Source organism: Dermacentor albipictus, chromosome 2 (assembly GCF_038994185.2).
Source record: "Dermacentor albipictus isolate Rhodes 1998 colony chromosome 2, USDA_Dalb.pri_finalv2, whole genome shotgun sequence".
In the NCBI taxonomy this organism is placed as follows: Eukaryota; Metazoa; Arthropoda; class Arachnida; order Ixodida; family Ixodidae; genus Dermacentor; species Dermacentor albipictus.
Window position 1 is genome coordinate 37,134,644 of NC_091822.1, and position 13,347 is coordinate 37,147,990.

At 42.9% G+C, this 13,347-nt stretch overlaps 1 protein-coding gene across 2 annotated transcripts in view; it reads left to right on the forward strand.

Annotated features, from left to right (window-relative positions):
* LOC139055371 (chorion class B protein B.L1-like) overlaps positions 1-12,671 on the forward strand; it is a 50,957-nt gene extending 38,286 nt beyond the window's left edge. For both annotated transcript variants that reach the window (XM_070532805.1, XM_070532806.1), the window contains 2 exons: positions 10,744-10,840; positions 11,860-12,671. In XM_070532805.1, the coding sequence (XP_070388906.1) occupies positions 10,829-10,840; positions 11,860-12,393 (546 nt within the window). In that variant the 5' untranslated portion in view covers positions 10,744-10,828 and the 3' untranslated portion in view covers positions 12,394-12,671. The remainder of the gene's footprint in view (positions 1-10,743; positions 10,841-11,859) is intronic.
* Positions 12,672-13,347: the final 676 nt, after the last annotated feature.

A 13,347-nucleotide genomic window follows, 5' to 3' on the forward strand; every position in this document is an offset into this window, starting at 1 on the left:
CTTCAGATGAAGTCTACGAGACGCCCACATCGCTTTCTGGAGGGATGGAGAGTGTCCAATGCCCCGCAAGAGGCTATGAGCACCAGTCCAAGCCAAACGGCGCAGGTAGCGTCGATGGAGAGGCGAGGTTCTCTCGACCGCTCCTAACAAGGCCTAACAGACAGGGCCTAACAAAGGTTCTGTAAAGTAATGTCACTTTTGAGACACACAGCACAATTTCTTTTAAACATGGATGACATCATAAAGTGGGATGTTAGAGGACTATTAAAAACCTAGATGACGACCAAGAAATCCTCTGTAAGTTAAAACCTAAAGTGCTGTGTGTTCCAGAAACCCACCTAACTTCTAAGCACACTAACTTCCTCCGGCAATACATGACTTTAAAGGAAAGGCCACGAGAATGATGTAGTATTATCTGGCGGTGTAGCCATCATTGCTGACAGAAGTGTAGCGTGTCAGCATTTGAAGCTCTAAACGACGCTTGAGGTGGTGGTCGTTCGAGCTGTACTTTTAAATAAACTCACTACCATCTGCTTTTTGTACATACCACCACATTATCAGCTTCACAGACGCGAATTAGAATCATTAATAGATGAGCTCCCAGAGTCCAGTCTGATCCTCGGTAATTTTAATGCACTCAGTAGTTTGTGGGGCGATTCACACTGTGATGCGCGATGTCACGTCATTGAACAGGTGCTTTTTTCCTCTGCAACATATCTCTTGAACACGAAGGAGCCCACATATTTTAACCTGGCCAACAAGTCATACTCTGCCATAGATCTTAGCATTTTATCGCTGAGGCTTTTACCCTATTATAAATAGAATGTGCTTAACAACCAGTATGGGAGTGACCACTACCCAATAATCCTAACTACGCAGAAACAAGATCAACTTCCCCCGCAGGTCCCTCGGTGGAAGGTTGACTCAGCCGATGGGGAACACTACCGAACTCATGCAGACATGACTTGGACTGAGATGTCCGGTATAACTATAGATGACACTCTTGCGTATTTTACAACTTTTATAATTGAAGCCGCATGTAAACGTATTACTCAAGCGAGCTGCACGGGTTCCAAAAGGCGTGTTCCCTCGTGGAACAATGCATGCAGGCAAGCATGGAGGAACCAGAATAAAGGGTGGGCGATGCTTCGCGATTCTGCGACAGCTGAAAACCTGGAAAACTTTAAACATGTCAAATCCCAGCCAAGGAGAAGGCGCCGACAAGCAAGACGAGAGAGTTGGGCGAAGTTTATATCAAGCATCAAATCGTACACAGATGAGAGCAAAGTATGGAATAGAGTGAAAAAAGCTAATCGGCAACAAACGTATTCCCTGCCTTTAGTAAAAAGCCACGGGGAAAGCCTGGAAAATAAGGCCAACTTTCTTGGCACCCACTTTGATGACATATCCAGCTCCTCACACTACTCCTAAACATTCCTGAAGTGCAAAACACAAATAGAGAAGTAAAAGCTAGAAAGGAATTGTGCAAAAAGTGCGGCGTACAACGAACCATTCTGCATAGCAGAACTGCAGGCAGCACGGAACTGCTGTAATACATCCGCCCCAGGGTCAGACCGCGTAATATATGAGATGTTGAAAAAACTACCATCCGAAACACAGAAAACCTTCCTTTCCATTTACAACGTTGAATATTGAAGAACGGAAAGGATCCTTCCTCTGTATCAAGTTACAGACCTATAGCATTAACAAGTTGCCACGGCAAGGGATCCAAAAAAATTATTAACTGAAGCCTACTACACTTCCTCGAATCAAACCAATTGCTCGACCCATACCAGTGCGGATTTCGGGAGGGTCGATCCACCACTGACCATCTCGTACGTATCGAGGCACGTATCCGTGAAGCTTTTGTCCATAAGCAGTTTTTTCTTATCAGTATTCATAGATATGGAGAAAGCCTATGATAATACGTGGTGGTATGGATATTGAGAGACCTCTCAAAGTTAGGTATACACGGAAATATGTTGAATGTTATCGAAAGTTATCTGTCGAATCGCACATACCGTGTTCGAGTGGGCAATGTTCTGTCGCGGAAATTTGTACAGGAAACTGGAGTGCCGCAAGGAGGGGTGCTTAGCTGCACGCTCTTTATAGTGAAAATGAATTCTCTTCGTTTACACATGCCACATTACACCTTCTATTCAACATATGTTGACGATGTGCAGATAGGCTTTCAATCAAGTTCTCTTGCAAACTGTGAGCGACAGGTCCAGCTTAGTCTTAACAGGGTTTGTAAATGGGCTGATGAGAATGGGTACAGACCTACAGAAAAGCACCTGGGTAATTTTCTCTAGAAAAAGAGGCCTGCACCCAGGTCCTAAAATTGTGTTGCATGGTGAGCGTCTGCCTGTAAACAGAGAACATACATTTTTGGCATAATTTCAGACGCGAGACTAACCTTTGTACAGCACATAAAATATCTTAAAAAGAAATGTACGACAACAATGAATATCTTAAAGGTGCTCTCACGCACAACCTGGGACAGTGATAAAAAATGTCTCATGAACTTGTATGAAAGCCTCATACGCACACGACTAGACTATGGAGCCATAGTTTACCAGTCGGCTACGCGATCTGCTCTAAAGATTCTAGATCCTGTCCACCACTTAGGAATTCGCCTGTCCACAGGCGCATTTAGAACAAGCCCAGTGGAAAGCCTGTACGTTGAATCGGATGAATGGTGTCTTCAACTGTAGAGTACATGTTCGTCTTTCGTGTATTTTCTTAGAGTGAACGGAACCAGTCAGCACCCCGCGTATCACGCCATAAACAATTTGTCCAGTTGTCCACGTTTTCGCAACCAGCCCACAGTGAGATTGCCTTTTTCACCGCGTGTTAGAGACATAGCCGAAGAAACATGGATTCCACTGCATGAATACCACCTTATGTGCCCTGCTATACGGCCCCCGCCGTGGCAGTGGCAACCAGTAGACTGTGATACATCTTTCGTAGTCGTTACAAAGCGCGTGCCTGTCGCGCATATGCGAATGTACTTCTTCAAATTACAGCACAAATACTCCTCTTCTGAAATTTTTACAGACGCATCGAAGTGTAATTTTGACATGTCTTACGCAGCGGTTGGCTCATCCATTACGGATGCCGGTGTTCTGCACTCTAACATAAGTATTTACACGGCAGAGGCCCACGTGATATTGGCCGTCGTTAAACACATAAAAGAACTTAATATCACAAAGGCACTTATATACACAGACTCTTTGAGCGTCCTAGATGCCTTGAAAACTGTCAAGAAATATCAAAACTCTGTATTCCTGTCTCTTTACTCAGCATTACAAACCACCTATGCGTCCAAGCAGCATATCGTCATATGCTGAGTGCCGGGGCACCGAGAGATAGAGAGAAACGTGTTGGCTGACCAGCTAGCCACATCTGTCCACGCGAACGCTTCCAACACTTCCACGACTGTCCCTGTAATGGACCTCAAGTCCTCAACGAGAAGAAGGCTAAGGGCTTTCTGGCAGCGCTTGTGGGATGAATAGACAGAAAATGAATTACTTGGTATCAAGCCGTATCTTAGCAACTGGCCGCCGGTATCGAGGAACTGCCATACAGAAGTAACACTTTGCAGACTCAGGATAGGACAAGCATACAGCACACACGCATACCTCCTGTCCAGTGGCGATCCACCAATGTGTGGTAAATGTGGTGAGCCACTTACCGCGCTTCACATCCTGCTGCAATGTACTCAATTAGACGCTAAAAGGAAAAGGATTTTCCATTACCACACCAGGCAACAAATTCCACTTCATCCTCTAATGATCATAGGTACAGAGCCGCTCTATAAGTATTAATCGTTGTTCAAATATTTAAAGCATGTACATAGTTTTCATGTCATATCACCAGGAAATACGTAGCACGGCCTCTTAACTGAGGCTTCTGCTGCGGTAACTGCATTAAAAGAAAGCACCTGTGTCCCAGCAGTTCGGCTCAAAGGCCTCCCGGAGGCATAGGTGCTTGTTCCATATTCTTGCATTTTAGCTTAATGACCACTTATCACGCATACTATATCCATAGACTATATGTATGACTATAATAATTTTATGCTATATATCATTTTACGCTTCTATGACACCGATTGACTGTAGGCCACTTTACACCCATGTTACATCCCGCCATTGCACACACAAATCAGCGCTTAACACAACACTACCAGTCATGGCGCTCTTTAGCCATACCTGGCCATTCCGCCACTAAACAATACACATTCATTCATTCATTCATTCATTCATTCATTCATTCATTCATTCATTCATTCATTCATTCATTCATTCATTCATTCATTCATTCATTCATTCATTCAGTCAATGCCCTCTGGAGCTACCTGGCCGTCGCCACATTAGCCGCTTGACAACTATAATTATCCGCGGCTCTGCTCAGAGGCATTGCAGAAACTGCAGCGCTTCCGTTTTTACTAACGTGCAAGACCAGAGGTATTCCCTTCTCCTACCTCTCCTTCTTCTCCTCTAGAGAGGAGAAGAAGGAGAGGGAGGTGAAGAGGCAGTTCACATATAAGACGTGACAAGGCAAGGAAACCCTCTAATAAAAGACAGCGGTAGTGGCGAAACAGGACATGCATTTCAAGGTACGGTGCAGTATTTAGCTGCAATTTCTGAAAAATAAACGCCATGCAAATATGTCAAGCGGGCAAATTACGCAGGATTTGCACAACCAGAACCGCATTAGCCAAAGCGCAGCGCAGGGTCCAGGAGACACTGAAGCGGTCGTCCGTCAAATCAACACTTCTGTGCCCACCACGTTAGCTTTGCGGCTATGGCATTGCTGGAGGTCGTGCGTTTGACCGCATTCGCGGCAGCCGCGTTTCAAAGGGGGCGAAATACGAAAACGCACGTGCGCCTAGAGTTTGGGACACGTTAATCAACATCACGGTATCAAAATTAACGCGGAGTTCGCCACTACGGCTTGCCTCATAATCCGATTTTGGTTTTGGCACGTACAGCCGCATAATCCAATTCAACTTTAATACTTCTGGAACAATGCTGCGTGCCATGTGAGGAAATGATAACGCTCAACCCTCTCAGAGGTTAATAAAGATGGCGCAGAATAACGCATCAAGAAAACACCTCTCCCTCTGTGCTCTGTGCAATGCGCAGACAAACAGGGTGTGGTGCACGCAAGGTAACGTTTAACATCAACTCACAACTCTCGTGTTAGCTTAACCGTTGAAGAAATTAAGCTTTAGCGAAGTGTGCGCGCATTTTCCGAGGTCGGTGATTATCATATTTGGGGATTTCAATTTTCCTAATATAGATTGATCGACGCTCTCCGTATCGGCCACGGATGCTGCCGCACCTACCTTTCTCAGCACTTGTCTTGACTTTTCATTAACCCAACTTATTAGTGAACCAACACGATCGACTGAAACTTCTGCCGATGTACTAGTCTTAATTTTAACTGATAATCCTGATATATTATGCGACATAACTCATGAAGCAGGCATCGCTGACCATGATGTCATAACTTAATGCATTAACTTTTGCGTGAGCAAAAGAATAATTACCAAAAAGAAAATAAGGTGTTAGGGTAAAGCCGATTTCGACGCAATTAACAATGAATTAACAACATTCACCATCCATGCTAAAAACTAATACTCGTCACTTTTGGCGTGTGGTGAACCCTGCAATTCGCACTGACATCATTCTTACTGATTCTTTTGGTGTTCCCATCAGCGATTCAGATTGCGCTCAACTTCTTAATGATACGTTTGTAACAATTTTCACTCATGAAAACATTAACTCATTGCCAACTTTAAAGACATTAGTAGGAATCACAATGCATGAGGTAGACATCAGTGAGGCTGGTGTTTTATCTCTACTAACCAATCTTAAAATGTCATCTAGTGCCGACCATCTAGGTTTCAACAATAAAATTTTAAAGAATACATCGCATAGTATTTGTCCTCTGTTAACAGCTCTATTTTCCCAGTCACTATCAACTGGTGGTATTCCTAATGACTGGCGCATTGCTAAAATAATACCCATTTTCAAATCAGGTGATCGCGCTTCTCCCCTTAATTATCGTCCCATCTCCTTAACCAGCACTATTTGTAAATTACTCGAACATATCATACACAGTCAAGTAATCAACTTCCTTGAAGACCATAACATTATTTTTAAGCATCAGCACGGTTTTCGCAAGGGCTACTCATGTGACACACAACTTGCCGGATTTATTAACGACATACACGCACTAATAGACGCCGGGTTCCAAGTTGACGCAATATTTTTAGATTTTTCTAAGGCATTTGACCGTGTTCCACACCATAGGTTGGTACTTAAACTTTCACAGCTTAACATTCACCCTACTATAATTGCATGGATCACCGATTTTCTCTCATCTAGAATTCAGTTTACATCAGTTAACAATTCTAACTCATGTTATGCTGATGTTACGTCTGGAGTTCCACAAGGCAGCGTACTTGGTCCTTTACTCTTTCTAATTTATATTAATGATTTACCCAGTTGCGTTTCATCTAAAATCAGACTATTTGCAGACGATTGTGTAGTTTACCGATGTGTAACAAGTAACACCGATAGCCACTTACTACAAACTGACCTGGACGCAATAAGTGCATGGTGTTCTAATTGGTTAATGCCATTAAATATTTCCAAAACTAAACTCATGTCTTTCACCAATAGGCCACGAATTCTAACCACCTACTCCCTTGATAACAACCCTGTGGAACTCGCAACTACTTACAAGTACCTTGGCATCAATCTTCAATCAAACTTATCATGGAATAATCATATTAACCTTACCCTTGCCTCTTCAAATCGTACTCTCGGACTTATTAAACATAACTTAAAAGAAGCCCCAATGCATGTTAAAAAACTAGCATACACAACATTAATCCGTCCTAAACTAGAATACGCGTCTGCTATCTGGGATCCCGAACAAACGTATATCATAAGTAACATCGAAGCCTTGCAGAACCGTGCTGCGCGATTTATATCTTCAGATTATTCACGTTACACCAGCGTCACCGCGTTAAAGAATAAAGCTGACTTGGACAACTTAGCACTTCGCCGTAAAATTTCTCGCCTAACACTTTTCCATAAGCTTTATCACCATCCATCACTTCACGATGATTTCATTCAGTCACCAACAGTTATTTTTCCACGCCGTGACCATCCATACAAAGTCAAACGCATTAACTGCCAGTCATCCCATTATGCATCTTCGTTCTTACCACGCACAATAACTGAATGGAACGCCTTACCATCAGTCATTGCCACGGAACCAGACTTGACTAAGTTTCAACATTTAATTCGCTCACGACTTGTCGACTAATCGTATTATTATTCTTTTTTGGGACTTTTACAGTGTTTTTCGATATTTGTTGGTGTTTTTAGTGCAGTTGCCTTATGTTCTCCTAATATGTACTAATGTTTTCTCTGTAATAATTGTGACCTAATTACTTTTATGTTAACTATGTTTCACTGTATTATTACTTCTGTTAACCTCTCTTGTTTTTAGTATGTACAAACTACAACCAGTGCTTGTGATTGACCCCCCCCCCCCCCCCCCCATGTAATACCCTCGTAATGAGGGCCTTTGGGGGTATTTTGAATAAATAAATAAATAAATTTCTGCATGATTTTCATTCCCGTTCCATTGAACAGAGCTGGGTCCTGTTTAAGGCCACCCTCAGTTCACTCATTGACACCTACATTCTTGCGTTATCCATTTCCTGCAAAAGCAGTTCTCCATGGTTTACAAACAAGCTTCGGCGGCTTAATAACAAAAAGAAAAATCTTTACAGGCAGGCTAAGCTGGCTGGTCTAGCAAGTGCTCATGATATACACAAAGCATGTGAAAAGGCTTATAAGGCATTACTAAAATCCACTCGCAAAAACTTTTTTTCTCATGATTTACCATCCATGCTAATAACTAATACTCGTCACTTTTGGCGTGTGGTGACATCATTCGCACTGACATCATTCGCACTGACATCATTCTTACTGATTCTTTTGGTGTTCCCATCACCGATTCAGATTGCGCTCAACTTCTTAATGATACGTTTGTAACAATTTTCACTCATGAAAACATTACCTCATTGTCAACTTTAAAGACATTAGTGGGAATCACAATGCATGAGGTAGACATCAGTGAGGCTGGTGTTTTATCTCTACTAACCAATCTTAAAATGTCATCTAGTGCCGACCATCTAGGTTTAAACAATAAAATTTTAAAGAATACATCGCATAGTATTTGTCCTCTGTTAACAGCTCTATTTTCCCAGTCACTATCAACTGGTGGTATTCCTAATGACTGGCGCATTGCTAAAATAATACCCATTTTCAAATCAGGTGATCGTGCTTCTCCCCTTAATTATCGTCCCGTCTCCTTAACCAGCACTATTTGGAAATTACTCGAACATGTGATACACAGACAAGTAATCAACTTCCTTGAAGACCATAACGTTATTTTTAAGCATCAGCACGGTTTTCGCAAAGGCTACTCATGCGACACACAACTTGCCGGATTTATTAACGACATACACGCACTAATAGACGCTGGGTTCCAAGTTGACGCAATATTTTTACATTTTTCTAAGGCATTTGACCGTGTTCCACACCATAGGTTGGTACTTAAACTTTCACAGCTTAACATTCACCCTACTATAATTGCATGGATCACCGATTTTCTCTCATCTAGAATTCAGTTTACATCAGTTAACAATTCCGACTCATGTTATGTTGATGTTACGTCTGGAGTTCCACAAGGCAGCATACTTGGTCCTTTACTCTTTCTAATTTATATTAATGATTTATCCCGTTGCGTTTCATCTAAAATCAGACAATTTGCAGACGATTGTGTAGTTTACCGATGTGTAACAAGTAACACCGATAGCCACTTACTATAAACTGACCTGGACGCAATAAGGGCATGGTGTTCTAATTGGTTAATGCCATTAAATATTTCCAAAACTAAACTCATGTCTTTCACCAATAGGCCACGAATTCTAACCACCTACTCCCTTGATAACAACCCTGTGGAACTCGCAACTACTTACAAGTACCTTGGCATCAATCTTCAATCAAACTTATCATGGACTAATCATATTAACCTTACCCTTGCCTCTTCAAATCGTACTCTCGGACTTATTAAACATAACTTAAAAGAAGCGCCAATACATGTTAAAAAACTAGCATACACAACATTAATCCGTCCTAAACTAGAATACGCGTCTGCCATCTGGGATCCCGAACAAACGTATATCATAAGTAACATCGAAGCCTTGCAGAACCGTGCTGAGCGATTTATATTTGCAGATTATTCACGTTACACCAGCGTCACCGCGTTACAGAATAAAGCTGACTTGGACAACTTAGCACTTCGCCGTAAAATTTCTCGCCTACCACTTTTCCATAAGCTTTATCACCATCCGCACTTCACGATGATTTCTTTCAGTCACCAACAGTTATTTTTCAACGCCATGACCATCCATACAAAGTCAAACGCATTAACTGCCAGTCATCCCATTGTGCATCTTCGTTCTTACCACGCACAATAACTGAATGGAACGCCTTACCATCAGTCATTGCCACGGAACCAGACTTGACTAAGTTTCAACATTTAACTCGCTCACGACTTGTCGACTAATCGTATTATTATTTTTGGGGGGTACTTTTACAGTGTTTTTCGATATTTGTTGGTGTTTTTAGTGCAGTTGCCTTATGTTCTCCTTATATGTACTAATGTTTTCTCTGTAATAATTGTGACCTAATTATCTTGTATATTACCTATGTTTCACTGTATTATTACTTCTGTTAACCTCCCTTGTTTTTAGTATATACAAACTACAACCAGTGCTTGTGATTGACCCCCCCCCCCATGTAAGACCCTCGTAATGAGGGCCTTTGGGGGTATTTTGAATAAATAAATAAATAAATTACCGTCAATAATAGCATCGAGAATGGAAAGCTTCGCTTACGTCAATTCGCACAGTGCGTGGGCTGTGCAAATTTTTCTTCAGGCAAGTTGTTATATTACCGGACTTCAGGAAAACTCTAATAATTTGCCCATTCAGAAATGATAATCGCGTGTTTTCTAGATACGTGAAATCTCATCTGCTGCGGATGCTTCTAGCGTTCCTCGTGCGCTGAATTCTGCAGGCGATGGCAACAAGTAAAATCAGGAGACTGTAGATGTTAAGCAACATCCCCCTATTACGGTGAAATGGTAAGCGATGCAACGACTCAACGTGAAGATAAAATTTTTATTCACGTAGCACTTCCTGCACTGTATACGCCGTGAGCTACGGGATGTGCTGACCTATAAAGAATAAACCGACCGAGAGTCGATGCTTTGAGAAACGGCTAACGTCTCCTGGCGATGCAGTTCAAAGAATAAGGAAGCCGTATCTCAGCCTTTCGTTCTCTTGTGGGTTTGGGAAGTGCCTTCGGCTTTTATCGCGCATTAAAATAGTCTCACTTCCTGTCCACGTGTGCGGCGACACCATGGTTCGGACAGTGAGGCTTAGTAGTAAGATTTGCTCCCGGGCAGATAAACTCTTGATAAGAACTACAGTAATGTTTCCTTTTCTCTTCAACTCACCGCAGGTTCAGTTATATAAGGCTGCGATATCTTGCTGCACGCGTAATGCTCGTCGCAACACTTATTTTTTATCTCTCGTTTTCACTGATACACTAAAAACACCTTCTCTCCCTGCGATGCTCCCCTCAGATGCTGCCGCAACACGACAGTATATAAGCAGGGCACGAAGCAGCGTTCACCATTCATCGACATCCTGGGTGCTCTAACACCAAGTATGCAAACAATGGTAAGAATTGCCGGAGTGGAGCTGCCACCTTTCTGATATATATATATATATATATATATATATATATATATATATATATGAGATGTTGAAGGAATGGTTGAAGAATGAGGATTCGGCCAAGTTTAAAGCAATGCGTTGTATAAACAGCCTGCCAACAGACGACAAGCAGTGATTAACACAGGGCTCGTCCTTTGTTTTGGCTTGGTCGTCTTCGTTTATTAATTTGCGCGCTTCTTTCATTGGGATCAATATTAGGATCCTGTTTTTCGGTGACTATCCCTCTAAGCTGATAGGTAGTCTTGGGGCAATTGCAGCACAGTGCGAAGTATTCCAGGTAGTCAAGAATTTATTATGCACTCAAAAGCCGTGTATCTCACAAGTGCCTGTGAAAGCCATGACGAATGCTGACTTTATTTTGTGCAGCTTAATGTACGCATAATTTTCGTGTTCGTCAAGTCAGCTTGTAATCCGCTCATTCTATGTACAAGAAAACACGCAGCATGATAGCAAAGCCTTGTTTAGAGCGCGTTAATTATGCGAAATAAAGAAGATGTAATTCAAAAGGCGCAGTTTTATAGTGCATTTGTCGATATAATACAACTCATCCCCAGCAAAGAGACGCTCAAGCAGCGCGTGATTCAGCAGCCTTCTTTTCCCTGGCTTCCTGATTTCGGCAAGACCTCTATCGTTTGGGGGGTCGCGCCTGCCACAAGAACAGCTACTCGTTCATTACTAAACATTTTGAAGAGGGGTGTGCGAACATTTGATATTTCAAGCTAATAGTTTTGAGCGCTGTGTACACCTTCTGTGTGAATGTTCGCAAGAATCCAATACGTTATCCCGCCATCGATATATTAACGCACATAAATGCATTCCGGTAACTGTCATTTGTGTGCTAGCACTTCTTTTTTACGCCTTGTTTTATAAAAAACATTACCAGCATGATGCAACTACTTTTCTCACCAAGAGTGCATAATACGCACAAGGTGTTTTCACTCTTTATAAATCTTGTTTTCCAGACGAAGCTATTTGCCTTGCTTGCCGTACTGGCCGTGTCGGTGTTCTCCCCAGTGGCAGCAGGCGGGAAACTTGGCTACGGCGGCGCTGGCTACGGAGGCCTAGGTTATGGAGGACTCGGCTACGGAGGTCTCGGCTATGGAGGCCTTGGCTATGGAGGTCTCGGATATGGTGGCCTAGGTGGTGGCTTGGGCGGCGTCGGCGGCGTCGGTGGTGTAGGCGGTGTAGGCGTCGGCAGCAGTGTTGCTCTTCTTAGCGGCGGGCCTGCTTTTGCCAAAGCCGTGGCGGGACCAGCTTTCATTGTGAGGACGGTTCACCACGTCAACAAAGTCAGTGGTGGAGGAGCCCTTGTAGCCCACTCTGGCCTCGGAAGCGGATATGGTGGCGGCTACGGAGGATACGGAGGCGGCTTTGGTGGATATGGTGGCGGCTACGGCGGCTACGGAGGATATGGCGGCGGCTATGGTGGATATGGTGGCGGCTACGGAGGATATGGAGGCGGCTATGGTGGCTACAAAGGTGGTTACAAAGGCTAATTTTTGCGTTAGCTTACCTAGTATTGATAACATTGCTTACGAATCCAAAAAAAGAGGAATTGTTTGCATAGATGTGTCTACTGAACAACGGCGATGAATTAGGTCGAATTATTTTCTACATGTGTCTAAGTTGTGAAACGTGGTAACAGTTTACTTCAGGGCCAGCACTCACAGCTCGGTAAAGCTGCGGTGGATTGAATATTCACCGGCGTCGAAGGAGGCGGGAACTCCAGCGCCTTTTGGAAATGCACAAAATAAACTCGTCTCGCACCAGAAAATGTTTTTCAGTCTTCCTTACTTTTTGCAGTCTAAGGCACAATTTCAGCAATATGCAGCCTAGCATAACCAAGGACATCATTGTGTCCATGAGAAAAATGCTTCGCTTTGTATAAAAAGAGGGGGCCTTATTATACGTTATTTCCGCTTCATATCTTTGGCGAATAAAGGGATCGGGACGACTGTGTAGGTCTGCATAGGACTAACCTGTTAGGAAGAAGTAAACTGTGACAAATCCGGCATTTCTTTTTTACAATTTTCGGGGCTGCCACTAATAAACAACGACGTCATGCGCACACAACGGTAAATACAAATCTATACTATATGACTACACGACGAAGCTGCTGAAACCACTGGAAGCACGAGATCAGCGTCAATCACATACAAAATAGATGTTAAAAATAAGCATCAAGACCTTCTGCGCGTATGATTAGCACATCTATTTGCGACACGTATAGCATCGCGCTGTCAAATGAGAAATAAAAGAATATGAGCCATTCCACTCTGTTAAGGTGGATGACTAGACAAACCGTCTGGCGCACGACACAGAGCTGACACAACTTTGAGCAAAGGTACGAACATATTTATAGTCTGGTTCTGTGGTTGTCGTGACGATACAGGTACGCATACACATTCCTGTATCACCTTTGTTATGAAATAGGTCCACCTCGTAAGACA